This window comes from Dermacentor andersoni, chromosome 3 (genome assembly GCF_023375885.2).
Source record: "Dermacentor andersoni chromosome 3, qqDerAnde1_hic_scaffold, whole genome shotgun sequence".
Classification (NCBI taxonomy): domain Eukaryota; kingdom Metazoa; phylum Arthropoda; class Arachnida; order Ixodida; family Ixodidae; genus Dermacentor; species Dermacentor andersoni.
Genome location: NC_092816.1, coordinates 222,467,809 through 222,491,243, shown reverse-complemented (window position 1 = coordinate 222,491,243; position 23,435 = coordinate 222,467,809). Strand labels below are relative to the sequence as shown.

General features: G+C 46.9%; 1 protein-coding gene and 1 non-coding gene across 5 annotated transcripts in view; both read left to right on the top strand.

Annotated features, from left to right (window-relative positions):
• The window catches only part of LOC126535791 (probable ATP-dependent DNA helicase HFM1), a 266,705-nt gene that overhangs the window by 83,805 nt on the left and 159,465 nt on the right, over positions 1 to 23,435 (top strand). For all 4 annotated transcript variants that reach the window (XM_072287418.1, XM_055073057.2, XM_072287419.1 and 1 more), the window contains exons 7-10: positions 549 to 646; positions 5,955 to 6,092; positions 12,290 to 12,375; positions 23,062 to 23,145. In XM_072287418.1, the coding sequence (XP_072143519.1) occupies positions 549 to 646; positions 5,955 to 6,092; positions 12,290 to 12,375; positions 23,062 to 23,145 (406 nt within the window). The remainder of the gene's footprint in view (positions 1 to 548; positions 647 to 5,954; positions 6,093 to 12,289; positions 12,376 to 23,061; positions 23,146 to 23,435) is intronic.
• Positions 14,059 to 14,131, top strand: TRNAS-CGA (transfer RNA serine (anticodon CGA)). The gene has a single exon. It is a non-coding gene; the product is annotated as a tRNA-Ser (tRNA).

Here is a 23,435-nt window from a genome sequence, read left to right as displayed (position 1 = left end):
CCGCATGCGCGCTATCCGAACTGCGGTGGAATATTTACGTTAGTGGATTACAATAACTTTTCCTCATAAGAACAAATAACAATGTGCCGTCATCAAGTGGGGCATGGTTTCTCGTGGCCTTTGTTCCTCTTCCTACCGTCCTCCTAGACCTGCTTCTCTTCATCGGTGGTATTCAGCTCCTCAGTGACTCTGAGCGCCAACAGGGGCTGGAGTCACTTGTGGGCCGAGTTTCCTGGTCGAGAATATGCAGTGGACATCAACGTTGAGCAATTATGGCTATATTTATGATTTTAAAGCAAGATTTTTTCAAATCAAGGTCATCCATGTACCAACTAGCATCAGTAGTACTGCCACATGCCATTTAGTACTGCGTGGCCATTCTCCGGGAAGCTTTGTTCGCCCTCTAATTAGGGGCGCGTCGAGCGTATAGAAGCAGCATCGTGCCTTTGGGGGTATACCTCTCTGAGCTTTCGGGGCCCGCGTTTGGAGATTAACGGCGTCCTCGCTTTCTCAAGTTCCTACATGCGTCGTCTCACATCGCCCTCCAGCCTCCTGCAGGCCATGCTCGGCTGCATGGCCGTGGTGGACTCGTCGCTGGCTCAGGACATCCCGCGCATCGTGGTCGTGGCGCTGAGGCTCGCCAGAGGTGAGTGCTGCGCTATGCGTGCGACGGGCTGGCACCCAGGTGCCACGGACGGCCTTGGCGAGCGGAGTCTCGCTTTCCGCCTCCAGCATCGGCTCTCGTCTTTCCTGGTCTGGTCAATGCGGTGGTGTGCCTCTGTCCGGCGCTGCCACGTGACAGCGCGTGTGTCTGCTGTCGAGAGTGCGCGCCGCAACCACTAGGAACTTCTGGAACGCATAGACGCCGGCCTGTCTCTTTGGGCGACGCCAAGTCAGGGGCGCGGATTAATTGAGGAGCGGTGACGCCTGTAGTCGCAGTAACGGGAAAAAAAAGTCATGTGTGTAGAGTCAGCGGCCCCCGGCTGGATCTGCAGCTCTCGAGCACGATAATGCCAAGTCTCCAATTGTTTATCTTGTGTAAATCGCATAAAGACAAATGTAGTCAGCCAGCATTGTCAGTAGCGTAAAAATAGAAGTTGCTGTCCATTTCGGTGACCATTGTCCTAAATCAAACTGGAACCCTGGCAAGAGTCTGGGACCCTCGTTCATGGTAGAAACAGTGACTAAAGTAGACTATTCTTAAACACGGTATTAAAGAGAGACAATATACAACTTTGCATTAGTAGAATACTCTTTCAAATGTTATTCGCGTTTGTATAGCACAAATGTTCTGATTATTAAGAAAAAAAAAACGTTATGCAGATTCAAAGGGGATGTTGCAATTTGTGTCAAGCGAAGCGTTCCTGAAAGGGTAAATTAAATACACAAGATGCAGTACCTACAAGTCGTCATTTTGCGTAGGTCGTAATCCCATGCACTGCTTACGCACTGTGCACCAATCTCAAGCTATGCCGAAATGCTAGCAGGAGTTAAAATCGTAACTGGTTAAGTTATGGGTCTTACGTGCCAAAACCGCGATTTGATTACGAGGCGCACCGTAGTGGGAGACATTAATTTCGACCTCCTGGGGAGTTCTTCAACGTGCGCACGGTGCATGGGCGTCCCTGCATCTCCCCGCCATCGAAATGCGGCCTCCCGCATAGCCGCTAATTAAGCCATCACGGCGGGTCTGCAAGCAGATGCACACTGTGAGACGCCGGAGCAGCGAAATGTCACGAGGACGTAGGCATGTCAAGGGAGGAATGGTGAGAGGAGGTGTGGGGGAGAGAGAAGTGCGGCAACGAAAGAAAGGTTTCAGCCGCGTCTCTGGCCTAGTGGGAACTGGCACGCACACGTGCTAAAGTGGGCGGCAGTCCACGTTCGCATGGGTCGCGTGGCGGGAGTCTCCACGTCTTGCCTGGCATGCGAGCACGTGATCGCTAGGCTGCAAAACGCGGTGCAGAACATTGGCAGGCTTACATAGCATCTAAGTAACCGCTTCGCGGCTTCACATAGATTTCAACATGCGCTTTGGATGTGCAAAGTTTTATCAGTTTGAGCTATCCCGCGAGACACCAGCAGCAGCCACACTCAGCAATGGCCGGGAGAGCTCGGAAAGGAAGCTCCTCTTTAAATATGAAAGCTAAGGTTCTCTCTCTTGAACTCAGCGACCGAGTCCCCGCAGCCGTGATATCAGTATGACATCCTGTGTTTCGGGGCTTTCTCGTACGCATTGCAGTGCACCAAGCAAAGCTGAACCAAAATATTGATTCACTGAAAATATTCCGCGCACTGTGAGAGCGGCATACTTATGCTACTCGTTAGAACGTGAATCTAGATAACCCCGCTGATGGAACGATTCTCTATCGCAGTGGCTAAAACAAACCATGTTTTCTCATTAAACGTGGATTTATATTTTTAATTCACCACGAAATGTCGCGAAATATTACCTTTGGCGCCCCACGCAGCAAAAACGCGAAACTGCACAAGAGGTCCACCACGTGACCTTCTACTGGCGTACGCGGTTCCTGGTCTTTTTATCAGTATTGAAATGCAGTATACTTTTTTATTATTATAAGTTTTTCCTGACGTACAATGTACAGATAAGCCTTCGTTTATGGGGAGCAGAAAAGTGGCGCTCACCCGCCGTGCTTGCTCAGTGGCTATGGTGTTGGGCTGCTGAGCACGAGGTTGCGGCATCGAATCCCGGCCACGGCGGCCGCATTTCGATGGGTGCGAAATGCGAAAACACTCGTGTACATAGATTTAGGTGCACGTTAAAGAACCCCAGGTGGTCGAAATTTCCAGAGTCCGCCCCTACGGCGTGCCTCATAATCAGAAAGTGGTTTTGGCACGTAAAACCCCATAATTTAAAGAAAAGTGGCGCTGCCTTCGCCTTCGTTTTCGATGTGTTGGCCTGCTTCGTCTACCGACAGAACAACGACAACGGGGGCCAGCCAGCCATGACAAAGCCGTGTACTTGAAGAAAAATGCGGCACATCTATAAGAAATGTCTGTACAACAACGCAAACTTATTGCACCAACTTTCCATCTTGAAAAGTGGTTGAAAAGGTCGAAATGTGCCTGGTTCACCGCAGCTGCAGTCACTCTTGGGAAAACGGAATGACGGCCGGCTTTCACAATTTGCGAGGCATCGACATCGCTCTCACTTCTCAGGTTTGCGGGAGGAGGGACTTTTTTTTAACTTTTTTTTAGAGTCTGCTCAGATTGAAAAATTCTGCTTACAAAATATCCACGCGCTTTTGGAAGTAGCCGCTGCAGGTGTATACACTACCGAGGGTAAGCTTTGCGCCCGCCATAAAAAACAAGGTCCTTAAAAATCGGTTGTCTGTCCCTTTAAGTAGACTCTATAAATATTGCTAACACATTACCTCCAATGGCTCTTGAAGTAGCGTTAATGCAGTGTTTGAAAGAACGCATGCTATGCATTTTTACGGGTCTTTCTATAATTTTCTTTCCAGATACCCTCTTGCCAGTGCTGTTCCTTTCCGTATGGACGGCCGTCTCAGCTCCTGACAAGTCTTTAACGATCGCTTTGCGGCTCCGTTTCACAGCGCGCGGTGTTTGTAAGAGTTTGACGACGTCGTACCAATGATGCTTAAATGGATCGGCAGTCTTACTCGCATAAGAGATGCCGCACGAAGTTTCGGCAAATTGAGTAGTTTGCGGCCCGACGAAGGCACTTGTCGAAGCGTTGGCGCCAGCGACATCCCTCGTTGAGCCCTCGCTCGATCGCGTCGAGCCTACGGCTAACAGTGAGAATGCTGTTCAACGCGCATGCGTAAGATTTCATTACCGGAGCCGTGCCTCGTATTTTCGTGCCGCAAGCAAATGTGCGGAACCTTTCCGAAGAAGGCACCCGAGCGCGCAGGTTCCCTCGAGGCGGCCACAGCTCGTTGCGACGGCTCGAAAACTGTCGGCACGTCCGCTACCTGTTCAGACATGCTGGCTGCGCAGCTCTTTGGCACGAAAGGCTCGTTTCCTATAGACCGTTTCATCGGGCGAGGAGGAGAGGGCGCGCGGAGAGCCTTTCCTCCTCTCTGGCTTGGGCGATCCGGCGCGGCGCTGCTTGAAAGTATTGCTGTCGCGTGCTGCGGAACGATTTCGAGGTGTTTTAGATCTTACTTTGTGAAATTTACGCCATGTTCGTTGATATAAGGTCGTCAGGGAAGCCTTTCGGTGCATCGGTAACTACTGTAGGCAGAAATATGTCTTGGGGGCGCAAAAATGTGACACACATAATCAGCCGGGGTGTACGAGCATTATCAGTCGCGGTGCGTGTGTGTGTTGTTTACTATGTTGCTTATATCGATTTTAATTCAACAAAGAAAACCGGCGTCTCTGTATTACCAACATTAAATGGTAAATCAGCTCACTGTCTGATCGATTTTAATTTAATTATGGGGTTTAACGTGCCAAAACCACTTTCTGATTATGAGGCACGCCGTAGTGGAGGACTCCGGAAATTTCGACCACCTGGGGTTCCTTAACGTGCACCTAAATCTAAGTACCTTATCGATTGGCGTAGGCAGTAAAACATAAAACATAAGAGCGCATGCTCGTGCACGGCCAACCTAAGGCAACCACAAAACATCTGAGCGGCAGGCGCTATCAAATATTTGTGATACACTGGCATCGTTCTCACGCATTTCAAGTCTAGTATGCTTGAAATTACCATATGTCTACGCTAGCCTTGCTGCATGAGGCCCATGGCGCTGCTCAACACAGCGACCACTGCGGTTGGCGAGCCAGCACGATACATGTAGAAGCTGTGTGCTTTGGCATTGCCTTTTTGGCCTGTATACAGCCATAATATATGAGACGGTTCGCATAAAAAGAATGCGATGGCTATTTTTGAGCGGAAAATTTCCGTAATACGTGTGAGTGCGTCGTAGAGAACTGAACGAACACAACCGAAAAAAAAAAACATTTGGTTATCATCCTCTTTCTCTAAAAAGCACGAGAAAACGGGCTAACGCCGCACAACGTTTGTAAATATATACCCGCTGATGCCGCATGCTTGGACCATGCGCTATATAGAACAGAGATATCTGTAATCCAGCACCTACTACTGCTTAGGACGCTCGCGCAGTTCGTAAACGGTCGCTTTGTTGGACAAGCTTAATTCAGACTGTAAGGTATGCTGCTGTTACTAGCCAAAACTATTTTATTCATGGGTGGAAACCTCACCCATCCAACCACGTAGTCACGCAATGTAACCTGCAGTGAACAGTTTGAACGCTTGTCAAACAGCGCAGCTCCTTTCGTAGCAGAACAGTACCCATGCTGTTACGATCGTCGCGTATGTTTTATGGCTCCTAAACCGCAGCTTAGAAATAGAGGATAATATTGCAATAAGGTCACATTAGTGACTGGAACATTTAGAAATACACAATTGATCTCCGAGGCTGATTATAGGCTCAAATATGCGAGCACACATCGCGCTGCGTGTTCTGTACACCTCAACGCCAGCAGAAATTCCGGCCATGACGCCTTAAACCACTCCAGCACGTCTCACAGAACCGTTTACCACGTAGAAGACGCACGTCATACTAAACAGACCGCATGACCGCGAAAACAAACGCCAGAACCTACCGCCAAGCGTATACCTGCCATGCAAAAGACCGCTTTCACCCAAGCCAGTATGGCGCTGCTCATAGGCGGCGCCACTGCGTTCACAATATGGCGGCGCCTACGAAAAAACGGTCTATACGCGCAAGCGTTCGTTAATTTTGGTGCGACATAATCGCTGCAACACTGACGCATGCATTGCCCCATGTGAAAACAGTGCATTCTGCGCTGCTTCCAGAAGAGCCGAGGGACTTGAACCGAGAGAGAGCTGCGCAGCCATCTCAGCAGCAAGGGCGCGTTGTTTTTCCATAACGCTGCTCGAGGCAGACTGTCTGGCGCCACTAATTCGTGTCGCTTGGCAGCGCTGGTGTCGTTGCTGGTGCTCCGCAGTCCCGCGTGCGGCTTCTCGGCGCTGCTGCACGCGGTCACCCTGCAGAAGTGCCTGCAGGCCCGCCTGTGGGAGGACTCGCCGCACGTGGCCCGCCAACTCGAGCACATCGGTGAGCACAGCACTCCCCGCGTGGAGCAGCGTCGCCTGACTATTCTAAACCACGGCCGTAGAAGAAAAGAATTTCGCTACAACGTGATTGCCAAGCGGCAATTTCTAGGAGGCTGTGGGAGCCCACAGTGGCTACCTGGCGAGAGTCGATCGTGGCGAGCACTACCACGAACCAAACAATGTCCCCAAAGGTCCGGCGAACGCGCAGGGCCTGTTTGCCACGTGTAAAAGCGCATAGATATGGGCTCCGGAGGCTACCTGCCTGACGTCACCCTTCCTCCTTGTCCCTTTGATGCTTGCACGGATGGGCACGCCGCCCCACGCCAAGTGAGCCCAAATCGTAGCACGCGCCGTAGGCAGCTTAGATTTGTCGTTCCGGACTGCCCGACGCGCTGCGTACACCAACGCTCATTGGCAGAAAGCAACACCTCGGACAGTCCGGGTGGACAAATTGAAGAGACCTCACGCCAATGAAGGATCTAAAACTTAGCGCCGACTGTAGAGCTCGAGGATTGAAAAATAGGGTTTTCTAATTCCACGCGGAATCTTTCAGGCTGTACAACGGTTCCAACCAAAACGTATTTCTTCATCATTTAACGTCACCGTATTGAGTAACGTTATCTATTATGTCTTTCTAAAATATGAATTTACTTGCCGACCAGGCAATATGTTGTCTAACTGTCGACTTGTAACGTATGTCGCTAAATGAGATTGAATGTGAGTGGCAAGTTTCTAATAAGGTGTCGAATCTCTCTTACGCGCATTACACAGTCTCCATTTTCTTATTATATCGTTCTTCTATTTCCGCCGGTTTTGTCCCACTAGCTTTGCAACACGTAGAAACATTCTACCGTATCGCGTCTGAGTACAAAATCAGAGAAAAAAAAAAGATAAATACTACACACATTGCAACGTTCAAGGTTTGCATTTACTCCAGTTATTAAGCTCAAGCTCACGAACGCCATCGTCGCGTTGGCAGATTACCGAAGACGGTTGCGTGCGATTTAAACTGCGGGAACACGGAATGCATGCACGATACGTTGCAGTGAGATCAACGATCAAGTGCATTTTTTTGACACCGGAAATATATAGTCACCTAAAGCCAGTCGCCGTTCTATAGCGTTTCCCTGTGTTTGAGATGGCTGAAAAACGCGCTATCCGGAGGCCCAGGGTGTTGACTGGTACATGCACGGGAGAAAGTAACCTTCGCAAATCGTTCTCGTGACGGGGCAATCCGCTCGCTCGAATCTTTGTGAGCAGATACGATTGCCCATAATTAATCAGGCTGCCAAGTTGAGAACAAATTGGCTGAATTTAGCAAAGTTTCAGAAGGTCTTCTTGGGTAGATTGGGGCTAAGATTTCCTAGGTATACTTGAATGTGGCGCGAAATACATTTCGTGAGAAGGGACAGAAAAAAGACAGTGAAGCGCCAGACGTTTGGGTATACATCAACGGTGCATAGCTTCACAAACACTTCAGTTATCTCTTATTAAACGAATTTTCGCACCCGAAAACCTGGCGTTTTCGTATGGTTGGAGCAGCCCCCCGGAAGTAATCAAACAGCGCCGTGGGGCAAGTGCACGTACTATAGCGTGCTGCAGCGTAAGCATACAGGATTCGAATTATGCGCGCCACGGCGTATTGAAAACAAGCTCCTCACGGCAGGAGAAGCGAGGACCACTGAGCTACAGGCTGCAAGCAGCGAAAATCTCGCCAGAGCGCTGAATTGTAGGCCCGTAACACTTCTTGCCGGCAGATAGCTGTCGCTTAATCTGGGATTGCGATGCCTCCAGCATTTTCGACAACCGTGGCGTATTACGATGTGCCCGGAAAGTATGCGCGCCGACTTAGCCGGAACCACGTACATAGTGACTCTTCTCTGGAAATAGTGTGGGCCGCCTGTGCAACGGCATCGGTCGAGGTATTGATTGGCGTCTGCTACCGACCGCCAGATTTCATTACTAAACTTCATGCCAGTATTACTTCTGCCATCCAAACATGCCCAGCTGAATTCATTTACCTGGTTGGTGACTTTAACTTCCCGCACATTGACTGGCAGAATTTGTCAACCTCGTGTCGCACCTCAGCGGGGCTTATCAGACTTACTTTAGACTTGAATTGTTTTTCAAGTGATAAATCAACCAACTCGCGGTTCTAACGTTTTAGATCTTGCCTTCTGCAGTGCACCTGAAACGATTGGCGAAGTTCTGTACTTCGATGGTTTTAGTGACCACAAGCTTATTCATATGGAGCCCAATGTCTCATTAGCATTTCAAGGTACAACAACCAGGCAAATTCGCGATTATAATAGAGCCGATTATAAAGAAATGAATAATAGGCTTAATGACTTTTTCATTCAAACGTTCTTGCCCTCATTTTCGGATAGGTCTGTTGAACACAACTGGGCGCTTTTTAAGAACCTGATAATCAATCTAGTGTAGATATATGTTCCATTGATTTCTATCTCAAATGACAAATTTGAACCATGGTTCACAAAAGCTCTCCGTCGTCATCGAAATAAAAAGAAACGTCTCTACAAAAAGGCCAAACTCGTGTCCACACCATCAGCTTGGGAAAAATACAGTGTATGCTTAAAATCTTATTGTTCTGCTGTTCGCTTTTCTAAGGATATATATTTTTCTCACGACCTCCCCTCTCTTTTAAAATCCAATTGCAAAAAGTTTTGGAGTGTTATATCTCCCGACAGTGCTAGTAATCATATTTCACTGACCAATGATGACCATCTACCACTCTCTGATAGTGAATGCCCTCATGCATTTAACAGGTACTTTGCATCAGTATTCGTCAGGGAGGATCATTCTAACATACCCGTTGTACATGATCATGATTGGCAATATATGGCCCCTATTAATGTCACCGTTGAAGGTATCGCTCAACTCATTGATAACCTAAAGATTTTTACAAGTGCTGGTGTTGACAACATTAACTCTAAAATATTAAGAAGCACTGCATCAATTTCCAGTCAAATTCTTTGCCTCCTTTTCCAACAATCACTATCATCTGGCTGGCTCCCTACCGACTGGAAAATTGCCAAAATCGTCCCTGTTTTTAAAAGCGGAAACAGAAATTCATCCGAAAACTACCGTCCAATTTCACTGACATACATTTGCTGTAAATTACTCGAACACATTATCGTTTCTCACATTTGCAGTCACCTCGAACATAATTCCTTCCTTTTTCCTGAACAGCATGGCTTCCGAAAAGGATTTTCTTGTGATACTTAACTGCGTGAATTCACGACTGATTTGCATTTTAACATGGACGCTAACCTATAAACTGATTGCATCTTTTTAGATTTTGCTAAAGCTTTCGACCGCGTTGCACATTCCCGTTTGTTTTCAAAATTATCTGCTATTTGCCTAGATTCTTTTACACTGTCATGAATTCGTAACTTTCTTTCCGACAACAGTTTACAACAGTTAGCAATTTTACTTCACTCTGTGACGTAACTTCAGGTGTACCTCAAGGCAGCGTTCTTGGCCCTTTATTGTTTCTCATAAACATTAACGACCTGCCCGCTAACATATCTTCTCGTCTACGACTCTTTGCTGATGACTGCATCATTTACCGCTCCATTAATTCCATGGATGATCATTTCGCCCTCCAAAGTGACCTTAACCTAATTTCCAGTTGGTGTAATAAATGGCAAATGACACTTCACTCGAATAAATGCAAAGTTATCTCTTTCAGCCGCAAGCATACCAATTCTAACTTCTCGTATCTCATAGATAGCACGGTATTGTCTCAGGCATCATCATATAAGTATTTAGGTATTCACCTCACGCATAATCTTTCATGGGCCACGCATGTCAACACGATTTGTGCGAAAGCTTCAAGGACACTGGGATATCTGCGAAGGAACCTGCGGAATTCTCCTAACAATGTTCGAAAACTGGCCTATCTAACACTTGTGCGCCCACAGCTAGAATATGCAGCATCCATTTGGTCCCCACATCAAAACTACTTAATAAACTTACTAGAATCCATACAAAATAGAGCCGCTCGCTTCATTACACGTAACTACAGTCCCCTTTCGAGCGTAACACAGATAAAACTTGATATCTCTCTTGAGCCATTACATATTCGCCGTTCAATCGCTCTTTTATGCTTATTTCATAAATATAGCCACTGCACCAGGCAATCTGCGTTACCTCTAGAAGCGCCGTCACACATTTCAAGCCGTTTACATAATCAGTACAGCATCAAGCGCATATATGGAAGAACACAAGCTTTCAATTCATCAGCCCTTCCACGTGCCATCGTTCTTTGGAATGATCTTCCCGATAATATTGCATCCATATGCAACCATCAATCTTTCCATAATCAGCTGTGCGAATATTTTCAAGTGACATCGTGACGTTAAACCTTCTCTTCTATAAAATATCGCACTTTTTGGCTATTGTGTTTTTGTAAACCCCTGCTTTATTATTTTTTTCTTGAATCATGTGTCAGACATTTGTGCTGTATTTGTATACTTCAATTAATTTTTGTACTTGGCTCTTATGTTTGTTGCTGCTGTTTTGTACTAGCCCTGTGCAATGCTTTCCCTTTTTTGACCTGTATATTTTGCATTTCTTATAATATCCTTGTTCGTCCCCCTTACTCAATGGCCTCTGGGCCCTGTAAGGTATTGTTAATAAATAAATAAATAAACTAATGACAATTACGTCACTGCAGTGGGTCGCTGATTATGGCGTGGGCACGGCGAGGATTCGGATTAAGTTCCCGCCCAAGGCGGCCACGTTCCGATACTGGTGTGACTGAAAGACGCTCACGTAAACCGTGCTTCGTGTCCGCGTTAAAAAACGCCTGTTGGCCACCAAGATTCATTCCAATTTCTGCACTACTGCGCCTCTGATATCACCTGTGTCACCTCGTGTCGTTAAACCTAATCAATAGTTAGGAATAAAGGCCATTCCGTCTTTCGGCTGTTCCTGTTGGCAACGACTCGTTTGAAAAGGTTAGCTGGATTAGCTCACCAGTTGACCGTTATTGCCGAATTTTCTATTAACGACCTGGTCTATTATATTATGAAGTCGAGATGGAAGTGTCGCAGAGTCATCGCTTGCATCCCGCGTGCATGTAATTGGAGTTCAATGGTCGTGGTCCTGCAGTACATGTAAATAGGCTGATCATGACAAAAACGCCCGGCATATTGTGGCAGCGTTTAAGGGATCCAGCAGTATTGACTAAAGCGTAACACGTCGCAGTGTAGCCGAAGTGCGAAGCAATTCATGAACAACAGCAGAAACCATCCCAAATATTCCACGACGTTCAAAGCAAGCCGAGTTTGCTTTTGCTTGCTGCGGACATGATAACCCCCATATGATACATTAGAGAGTTTGAGAATAGGGGCCCTAGTTTGGGGCCCCAAAGAGCTTTGCGGGTGTAATGGTTGGGGCACGCAGGAGTGAAGAGCTTCAGAATAGGGTTTTGCGTTTGCGGATAGCGTCTTGCGCTGACAGCGCCACTATGGCGTCAAAGAAAACCTATTACAAATAATTAAATAAACTATACCATTTTATGATAGGAATAGTAATCTTGGCTTGCGTGTATTCGCATTTAATTACAATTTAGAGGTTTTCTGTAAGCAGCAAACAATTCGTTGTGCTTAGTTTTGCGCAAACCAAATTTACGTGCCTTGACCAGCCAAGCTTAGCCGTGTTAGGCCTGCGAGCCATAAAATCCACAATCGAATTCGGAATCAGCAGCGTCTAACGAATCAATCTTCATAACACACGCTAGTTGAGAGAAAGCGATAACCGCAGTCATTTCTCCTAGCTTGCGAACTTCACGCGTTACCACGAATCGAACCACGTTTGGTGCTAGGTTAGAGCCGTCGCTTCGATGGGTGCCGCCACGTTTGCTGACGCAAAGCTTCTGGGGCCGATAGTTGGGCTTCCGCTAAATCGGTGGAATACCGTTCCCAACGCAAAACCCAAACGCAGTTCGCGTCTCACGCATGCGCAGTGGCTTCTACGCTATTTCATTGGAGCCCCAAAACGTTTGGGGCCCCTATTCTAAAACTCTCTATTATCTTCTATTTTCTTTCGCCTGAACTTTACTATAGAAAAAAGATTGACATCCTTCTAGGCAATAGTATGTGGTGCTGTTTGGTTTAACATAATTTTCACGATTGTCAATTAGCTTCAAGCATTGTCTCCCGCATTTGGCAGGTCCGGCGCTCTCCAGCAGCCTGGTCCGCGCTGGTCTCACAAGCCTGGACAAGCTGGCCAATGCGAATCCCCGAGAACTGGAGCTGGTATGTAAGAGCGAACTATAGCGGCTGTGGTCGGAAGTGTGACTGCGCGCGTGTTGTGATCGATATCAATATCCAATCTTAGTTTTATTGTTTTTTACGAACGGAATCAATACAATATTCACAACTGAAACCGAACAAAGCCTGACGGTTCACAAAGCACCGACATACGCAGAATATGAACTCGATTATGAACTCAATGCAGTTTGTATAGCACATAATACTACGCATGCAAACTCAAACATAGAGACACGATATATTGCGTACACACTTGGCACAGCAGCACACCTGGCAGCGCCAGCGATGCGCATCGTGCCTCCTCGTCTCCTTGCGCCATTGTTGGACTTTTCCAAAGGTGAACCATGCATGCACCAACGAGCCCACATTGTAGCCCACCGTGGCCCAACGAAATACTTTGAGCCAACAAACCTACCGGAGTCAAATTCTATGAGACTCCATCAAAGACCAACGAGCCTAAAAAAGCTGCTGGGACCGTGGCCACCAGATACTCACCATAAGCGCGTACTAACTACTTTTAAAGATTTTTTGGAGGCCGCTCATATCTCGGCAAAATACTACGATAAAGAATAGACGGAATTTTCGCCTGGTGAAAATAAAACTGTGTGCGCAACGTATATACACATACTGTGTGAATTTTTCTCTTATGTGTAGAGCAGTGATTTGGGCTTGTTGGCAAGACATCGTGAGGCTTATAGCGCTTGAAAAAGACAAGGACGGAAGGGAGACGTGGCACACACAGTGCCTGTGTGTGTCACGTCTCCCTTTCGTCCTTGTCTTTTTCACGCGCCATAAGCCTCACAATCTCTTATGTGACGTTTTCTATATCATCATTGCCCCTGTTTGTCGGAACATTTCTAATGTGCCATTTTACCGCGCACTAATATTTTGTGTATCCTTACACAAAATCTGTACACTTATCGAGTCAACTTATAATGCGTCATCTTATGTCTTTTATTTACCTTTCTGATGTTATGTTAATTATGCGTTGTAGTTGTTATAGTATGTGATAATGAATTTTTATGTAACCTATGTGAAAAGGTGCAGCCGGCACCATATGTTGGTGCCAACATCTCCTTGTGTGCCAAGTTAAAGAAAAAGAGGGAAAAAAAGAGATTGCACTTACCGCGAACAAACTACTCCCTCACAATGCTTGCTAGCCGGACAGGTACCGGGGTACCGGGGACAGGTACCGACACAGCGTTATACGTTGTTCCATAATGCCCGTGCGATCGCGCACTGCTGCTGTTCTACACCTGCGGCAAGCTGTTTTTTCATCCACTTTAATTTCCATTAATTTATCGTTTCCTTATTTCATTTATTAAACACAAGTAATTTCCCCTATGTTGTCCTTGGTGTCAGTGTTTGTTGGCTTCTTATGATATGACTAATAAAAATCGGGACCCTCGGTTAACCCCCTCTCTTCTCGTTTATTACATAACGAGGGTGTCGAATCCGGCAACATTGATGCCTTCAGGTAGCATGTGTGGGTTTATTGACCAGTTGCCTTCACCCAAAAAGATCACGTTCTCGTGACGCCTGCGGCAAGAAGGACGTTCCACGTCCGCCGCCAAGGTATGCGAGTGATGGCGCTGGCTAACACTCCCAGGGTTCTACTAGCACACATAAATACCCCAAAAAAAAAAAAAAAGTGGATGGGGAAACAGCGCCGCGGTAGCTCAATTGGTAGAGCATCGCACGCGAAATGCGAAGGTTGTGGGTTCGGTTCCCACCTGCGGCAAGCTGTTTTTTCATCCACTTTAATTTCCATTAATTTATCGTTTCCTTATTTCATTTATTAAACACAAGTAATTTCCCCTATGTTGTCCTTGGTGTCAGTGTTTGTTGGCTTCTTATGATATAAGCATATGAAGCTTTCATGTCTGCCACCAGTAGCGACCGCAGCAAAGTCATCGTTGACATCAGATGCAATTTCACTTATATATGTTTTACACCCAGTGGCACCTGATGACGCCGTCAGTACGTATGTTTGACTACAAAATGCAAGAACGTTTCACTCAGGCCCGTAGGTGCCTACATTTCACCTTCGAGTCGATTTGACAACGCAAGACTAAGTGCAGTTTTAAAAGCGGCAATTGGACCACGGATTCCTACTGGTGATTTCAATGCGCGTCACCCGCTATGGGGAAGCTTGAAGATGGATTATCGAGGAACACGTGTACTATCCTTCGCGTCGGACCATGAACTCTGCTGCCTAAATGATGGCAGTCCCACCTTCTGCGGGGATCGACATGCAGCAGCTGTCTGGACTTCATTTTTGTTTCAAGATGCCTCAGTGCCAGTGTAAAATGGTTTCCGGACAACGAAACGCATGGTAGTGACCACGTCCCAACATATGTTAAAATCGACGGCATAGGCAAGTCACACTCTACCACAGTTCTTCAACGCATCGACTGGCCTAAATATACGCTGCTCATGGAGAAGAATTGCCAGAAGATCCAGCACTGTCACCTGGCAACATTGAGGAGCTCATTAACGAGACTGCTCGAGAAGCCACAAGAGTTGCTAGGCCTATTCCAAAATTTTCTGAATTCGAAGCAGAATTGGAGCGGCTTCGAGCAATTCGCCGTCGCGCCGAAGGAAGGTACAGGCGCACCAAGTCCATAAGTCCATAAGTCCATAAGGGAAGCGAGACGCATCAACTCCCTGCAGTCGCTAAGATGGAAGACGTGTTGTGGTTCCCTTGATCCACATAAACCCTTATCACATACGTGGAGAACGGTGCGCGGTCTTCGAACATCACAACAATGCCACCCCTTCAAATCTCTGGCTCTCTGTCACGGTCGCCGAGAGATCCACGTAGCGGAGGATTTCTGTTTGAAGGTTGCTGGTCTACCGTCCTCGTTCCCATACATGACCCCCTTGACGTTCCAATCTCGCGGGATTCTCGTATGGATAATCTGTTTTCCATCGAGGAGTTGCAAGCGGCGTTGCAGACGTTTCTCATCGCCTGGACCTGACGGGGTGACATACGCAGCTTTTGGCAACCTCGATCGAACAGCCCGGCATGCTCTTCTAGAGGTGCACAACACTTCATGGCGTGAAGGAGTGGTTCATGCTGCACGGAAGTCCAGCCACCTTGTGCCTCTGCTCAAACCTGGTAAATCACCCCTAGACGTGTCGTCTTATCGTCCCATTGCTCTGGCCATTTGTCTAGGAAAGGTGATGGAGAGGATGGTGCTGACGCGTCTAGAGTGGTATACACTAAAGTCCCTCGATGATTTCAAAGTAGAGAAAGGCTTTGATCCAGCCGATGACGCCAGCGATAGGCTGATCGGTGACATGTGACCTTGCTCCGCCCCTTTGCCTCCATGAAAGTTCCTGCGCGCCGGGCGAAGTGCGCGCGTTTCGCCTGTTGTGCTATGCACATTGTTGCGATAATTTCGTTCCGGGAGGGCCGAAATGCCTTGTTGCTGTGTGGTTGGTTGCCGAAACCGGACGAAGAATGGCAAGAAGTCATTTTGCATCCCGCGCGGCAACCAGAACCTAGCGACAAGAAAAGTATGGTTGCACAGAATTGGACGGAAAGACAACAATCGGTAACTGCACGACTATACGAGGAAAGTAACGTACAGCGATACGAAGGTGCGAGAGAAAGTATACACGTGTGTATGCATAGCTGCGATAGTATTTCATTCGCGCGCATGAATGTTGACGGCCGAACTTTGTGGAGATTATTGATTTTAGTGCATTATGAGCCCGTTGACTTAGCAAGTGCAGTATGACCTAGCATGCAAATAAATAGCGGGGCAGAAGTGGATTAACTCGCTGACAAATATCCGCATTGCGTTACGTGCGATAAAAAAACACAAATTTCAGCAGCGAATTCTACTTTTACACTTCCCTGTGTTTGTGCGCGTGTTGTTAACTGCGCTTTACAATATGTCAAAAAAGTGATTTCCAACTCTGCATATCGTAATCCTATTTTGTGCATTGCATATGTGACTAAATATATTCCTAAGTACCTGCATTACTCTGCTTTTAAAAACAAATACTGCATAGCCACTGCCACTGGCCGTCCAATAATAAAGTATAATACAATATATCAAAGTACATTACATACACCTGTGAGCCCGTTCCTTCCAAGTTTCCCTTACACTCGAAGATGTTTCAGTAATCGGCGATGCCATTTTAGTGATGAAAAACACACAACTGCAAATTAACATAAGAAAAATACCAGAAGCGATACACGGATCGCCAGCAAAACACAGTGCAGTAATAGCTAGGCCAATCCGCGTGCGTTTCGTATAAGGGCCCTCTAATTCTTACGGGGCTTTAGCGGTGCACGGAGGTGAAAAGGCATAAACACAAGAATGCGCCTAATGATTCAAGTTTACGTGGCGACGTCGCACGGTTCACGAGAACAGTCAACCGCATTCACACACGCGCACACACTACGCTCGATGTTGGTGTGCCGCGAATTAGATCGCGCTGGCAGCCCGAACACGATGAAGGAGACTCGCTGATACGATCCATAGCGCCGCTTCGGAATGTCACGACAGTTGCACTGGCTCGTAGCACTGAGCAACAAAACACAACAGTCGTCATGTAATCGCTACACGACAGATACACTCGGCGGCAAGAAGGCTGTTGGCGCACTCGTTTCCACACACACACAGGATGCCGTTTAGTTGCCGTGAGGGTCGCACGTTTCAGCGACGTTATGTCGAAAGTTTTTCGGTCCAAGCGACTGTCAGTCTTCTTTTTTACACGAATTATTCGTTCAAGGTAACCGCTATGTGTACGCAACACACTTACAAGCAAAGGAATTCACAGAGCAAACGGGAATAAGCGCAAGCAATCACCAAGGCTCGCGCGGTGATTGAACGCAAACGAACGAAATGTAAACATGCGGATGAAATACCCATTCCGTTCTCTTGAGCGTTTTTTCTTTCAGCGCTCATTTGAATATAAAGGACTACATTTAGCAGTTCGGGCTCTTCTTTCGTATTTCACCACAGTCAGGCACCAGTAGGTTTTATTTCCGCGCGAGTGCAGATATTTTTTTCATCTCACGAATGCCGCGGCGCAGCGGTTTAGCTTCGGCGCCGTCTGCTACAGGAACTTCCTAGGTGGCGTGCGCGGCAGATGTCGCTACCTTGTTATAGAGGGACCTTAGTATACACTAGAAGATATACCCTGAGGCTTCCGACACGGACGCTCTTCTGTAGACCCCATCATAGATCTTGTCTCGTCTGTGCAGCACGAAAAAAGCTTAAGGAGACTGTGAGCGGCGATGTTCCTGGACGTTAAAGGCGCTTATGACAACGTAACCCATCGAGCCATTCTGGACGCCATGGGCGATGCCGGCCTTGTGTTTCGATGGATATTCAGCTACTTGAAGGACAGGTCATTCTTTGTGCAAACAGAGGATGGTGCGTGATCACAACACAACACCTACCATGGCGTACCACAAGCCGGAGTATTAAGCCCCACTCTATTTATCCTCGTGCTCATCGACCTTGCTCATACCTTTCCACAATCCGTCCATGTGTCGATATATGCAGACGATATATGCATTTGGTCATCAGGAGCGACGCGTCCACTGGTCCGCGCCAGACTCCAAAATACGGCCACACTAAAATCAAGTTATCTTCGAGCACGAGGTCTGGAGGGGTCCTCCGAGAAGTGCTCTATGGTCGCTTTCACTCGCAAAGCAATGAGACCGTACGTTGTTAGAATTAATGAACAGCCTAGTGCCTACGAGAAGACGCACCGCTTTCTAGGAGTGATAATAGATCAAGACTTCTCCTGGAGTCCTCATGTCTCCTTCCTAAAAAGGAAACTACTCATGATAACGCACGTGCTCAGATTTCTTGCAGGAAAGTCATGGGGCGCGTCTGTGAGTGCGATGTTCCAACTCTATAACGCACTGTTCCTGGGTCTCCTACGCTACAGCTTACCTGTACTTTGTGGGACCGGTGAGACCAAACTCCGAGCTCTCCAGTCTGTGCAAGCTTACCAGGTGTGCGTCCTCGGTAGCAACAATAGTCATCGCGCATAACTACCCCATCAATACATATATTCATGTCGACTCTTTACGAATGCGCATGAAGCACTTCGGCCGACTTCCATCGCATCATCTCACCTCCCTTCCTGCCGCTCGACCTCGTTCAGCGTTTAGTAGAATTGTTGCCGCGAACCATGGAACTTTAACGTCATACTTCACACCTGCAGCACGACCATCTCTACCGCGCTGTGGTGCCTGCATCCACTCCGGGCCCTTCATGTCATTCCCGCATCAAAAAGAAAACGGAGATGTCATCTTTCGCCCTCAAACAAACCGTGCTTTCATTCCTACATGACAAGCACAACGAACGCACCCCCGTTTATACGGACGGTTCTGTTTCCTCTAAAGGTTCAGCTGGAGCAGTCGTAATTCCCGCTCAATCTGTCACCATCAAATTCAAGACGTCTCACGTTACATCATCGACGGCTGCAGAATTCGCAGCTATCCGTGCTGCTCTGGAATTTATTGGTCCCAAATCACCACATTCACGGCCAGTCTTTTGTGATTCGAAGGCAGCTCTCCGCTGTCTGCAGTCCCCGTTCAACCATGGACCTAATGTGCAATTAGTTGCAGACATCCGACTACTCCGCCATCACGCAATCGACAAGGGGCACAACATCTACCAATGGATATCGAGTGATTGCCCAATTTCGGGAAATTGCCCAGTCGGTCCACGATGGTGCCCATGTTATACCCGTACCACCGTCAAGAATAGATGCAGCCACAAGTCTTTACTCCCTCGCACGCGAGCTTATGCAAACTCTGTGGAACACCAGTGAATTCACGAATGCACTTCTCCGCAGATTGTATACACGTCTGCAAACTCCGTCTTCCACCAGGGTTACCACGAGCGGAAACAACACTTCTGTGCTGCCTATGGCTCGGTGTGGCATTCGCGAACTCCTATTCCTTCCGCACTGGAATGGCCGACAGCCCTGCTTGCGACACCTGCGGCTGCTAGGAGACAATTGCGCACCTCCTCTGTGACTGTCCACGTTACAATGTGCCAAGAAAAGTGCTCGTGACCGCGCTCGAAAAACTGGACAATCGCCCTTCACAGAATAGAAAGTTCTGCGACACTGGTCCAGGCGGGCTTCGGCACTCAAGACATTAAGGGCTTTGCTGAAGTTTTTAAGGGCCTGCGAATTCTGCGACCGCCTTTGACTGTTGTTGCCCGTAGCACCGCGTTACTGCGTGAATTTTTCTCGATTTTTCTTTATCTTTCTCCTTTTATTCCATTTAACCCCTTTCCCCAGCACAGGGTAGCCAGCCGGTATTTACACTGGCTAATCTCCCTGTCTTTCCTTCCTTTTTTGTCTCTCTCTCTGTCCATTTCCTCACTATAGCGCGAGAAAAAAAGAAGTAGTAACAAGCACAAGCGACGATGCTCCTGGACAGAAAGGAACAGGTTCCAGAAGCACAAAGGAAGTGGGGCAAGCGAAGCAGTGCTGAATTTCTTACTTATGCTAAAAGCTAAAACGTCTTGAAATGAACGTAAACAAATCTGAAGCAAGGCGTTTAACTGTTTTTTTTTTCGATAGTCATGAGATGAAATACAAAAGTAAGGCCTAGGTGCACTACTTGTAATTGAAAAAGAAATAAGACCCTGTCTAAAGCGACCAGAGATTGGATGGGGTGCTGCGGCTATGAAATCTGGAGAGATTCTGGGACACAATCAGGCACGTACCCAGGATTTTTTTTGGGGGGGGGGGGAGGGGGGGCAGCCCAAGGTAACTTTGTTATGCAAATGAGGGGAGGGGGGCACCTTTACTAGTAGAAATGTGAATAATGCCTACCATTCGCTATAAAGACGTGTACACCCGCAAAATAAAAATGATATAAGTGAGGTACGCCTGTAAGATACACCTATCCTTTACTTGGCAAACAAGGAAGCACATCAAATGGACTCGCGCAGGAAAAAGGCGCAAGAAGAACACTGCCAAGAACAAGTAAACAAGCGAAAGTGTAAAATAAAGATTTCTAGTAGCATTTTTTGAATTAACTCTAGAAGAATTGTAGAGGAATGTATATTTGCGGAACAATGACAGTTCTTTTGGACCCACCCGCCGTGGTTTCTTAGTCGCTATCGTGTTGGGCTGCTGAGCACGATGGAAGCATTTCGATGGGGGCGAAATGCGAAAACACCCGTGCACTTACATTTAGGTGGACGTTAAAGAACTCCAGGCGGTCGAAATTTGCGGAGTCCCCCACTACGACGTGCCTCATAATCAGAAAGTCGTTTTGGCACGTCAAACTCCATAATTTAATTTTTTTATCACTTGTTTACTGCTCTACCAAGTTAAGAGGAAGCTTTAGCTCGGGTGCTCCTATCTAAATACATGTAAAAGGAGAATTCGTTTTTCTCGGCATCCACTGCACCAAATTTCACCAGGTTTGTTGCATTTCAAAGAAAAACGTAAAATCTAGTGACTCTTTGTTTCGAATTTTCGAATTAGGTCGTCATGTTTTATTAAAAGCTGGCCAAAATCGAAACTTTTGAGGAAACGATCCTATGAAGTGTGCAGCTCTGTAACTCAGTAACCCAAAATGATAATACAATTCTGGGGATTGCATCTAATAGTACATCTAAAGCGCACAAAATTGATATGTCACACATAAATTTAGAAAAATTTAGCAATATGGAAATACAGCTTATGCAGAACACTTGAAAACAACGTAATAAATGCACGTAAGATATAAAATTGCATATCGCATTTGTCCGCTTTCAGTGGTCTAATGGATGCCGTTTACATAACCGCGATATCTGTTCTTGAGGCAAAGCTATGAATTTGTAAACTTCGTGTTTTATATTTTTCGAACTTCCGAATTTTTGAAAATATTTTTAAGGAAATACAGGGCATAAATCAAAATTCCGCTTCCAACAGTCACTAGAATTTAACTTTCTCTCTCAAGTGCAACAAATTTCATTAAAATCGGTTCACGGGTTATCTCAGAAAAATGTTTTTGCCTTTTACATGTATTTGAATAGGCCGAGTCGAACTTTGGCCCGAACTAAAGCCTCCTCTTAAGTGCCAAAACTGACTCGTATTGTTATTTGGGTAGTTGCGTAACGATTCGCGGCCACTGCAGTCCCGTACACCCGCGTAGAGCGCAGAACGCTGAGGTTCTAAACGCACTGCGCCCACCGCGGAAGTTTACAAAAACACTGGCTACGTCAGGCGGCTCGACTGATAAGCGTGATTTAATATACGCATAAGCGTCATTTAATATACGCAGAATTATTCTCCACTTCCAGCGCCGTTTTCTCTACTTCATTTTTAAATAGGCAGACGTTGATCAATAAATATTTTCACAAACTACGATTAAATTTGTTCATTTTCGCCTTTCATACCTGTTTGGCTGTTGCCTCGATCGGCTCTTTCCCTTAGTAGATGGCTTAATTTCTCAATTCCTTCCGACTCTTGTTTCCAGCTGCCAATGGTGCACGAAAAGTTGTGTACAATTAGGAAAAAAACCAGACAAGGTAACGAATTACAATCATGCTGCTTATGGGTTTAACGATTATTGCGGGGTTTGATGATGGACCCTGTTTCGCATTATTTTATTTTCCACCTTATCTAACCCATATCGCGGGTATGTGGTTACGAGGATGGGCCAGCGTCGCGGCGAGCCGTCACTCGAGGAAATAATGAAGCAAAATTAAAAGTTACACGCAAGTGGCATTTTCTCCGGCCGCAGCTCGTTCCACGAGCATGCAGACCAGCTGACTACGAACCGAATTTCTTTCCTGGTCCCCGGATCAGTCGAAACAAAGAAGGTTGAACTAAAGAAGCGACAGCGATGCGCGCGACCGTTGAATACATGGTGATAACAGAACGCATCTCGAATTAATCGCGCGGGCACCGAATCGATGAGAAAACTGGACTTCACATCCCAGGAGACGCCGATAACTGCCGCCATCCAGAAGGAGTGAAAAAGGCAGAAAAATGTTGACCTCCGAATGGCTGTCAAGTCTCAAAATTGATTTGGCAGCGCTTTAGGAATGTGTGTGAGAAGTGGTGGCGTGGGCGGGGAAGAGGGATGTGCCGACTAATCTAGGGGGGGGGGGGGGGGACGCCCCTTCCGCTAGGTACGTGCCTGGACACAATGCCATTCAACATAATAACGCTTAAAGTTCACGAATTCATGGAACAATTAAAAGTGTTACATGATTTGTATCTTCTGTTGAATACTGATACTTAGTTCATATAATGACAAGCATTCTTTCAGTGCGCCTTCATTTAGGTTTTATTGTGATACCATCAGATTGTTGTTTGATGTCCTTGTCATACACATGTATTCGAGTTCGCCAATTATGCTATGTACGTCATGTCATTGGTACTGTTAATTTATTGCTGTTTAGCGAGATCACACTACAGTGTTTTCATATGCTTCTCACTGATGCGCATTCAACTCTTTAATTATGCTATTTTTGCTGAAGACCTGTAATTGTTCGCTTGTTCACGATGTGTTGCAACTGCTGCAATGTGTGCTTTATTATGTTCAACTTTTGTGACTTGGACGCCTAATTCTGCATGTTAGCACACTCTAATCTTTCTACTCACCGCAATAAAACCGATCGGGCTCCTGAACGGCGTCCCAATGGCGTCACACCACGTGTCCACCGTCACGCGCCGCAGGTGGTGAACCGCCGGCCGCCGTTCGGATCGCGCGTGGTGCTCGCAGCCAGGCGCATACCGAAGTACGAGCTGGACGTCAAGCAGGTAAATCCTGACTGGTCAGCATTGCTCTTCGATGCACACGGGTTATGCCTGTTGTCGGCAGTAAATGGGCAGGTGAGACACACTCCCCAGCTGCTGGCCACATCAGCTTGGATCAAAAAACAGGCCCAACCAGCCGAATATTAGTCAGCATAATAATGAGAAGAGCGCAATTCACGGCACGAGGTCGAAAAAAAAGATTGTATGCCCCCAAACTGTGGAAGCCAATGTTATGCAAGTAATGTTTCACGTATCTGGGGCCCTATAACGTAAAACTATTCCAATATGTTTTT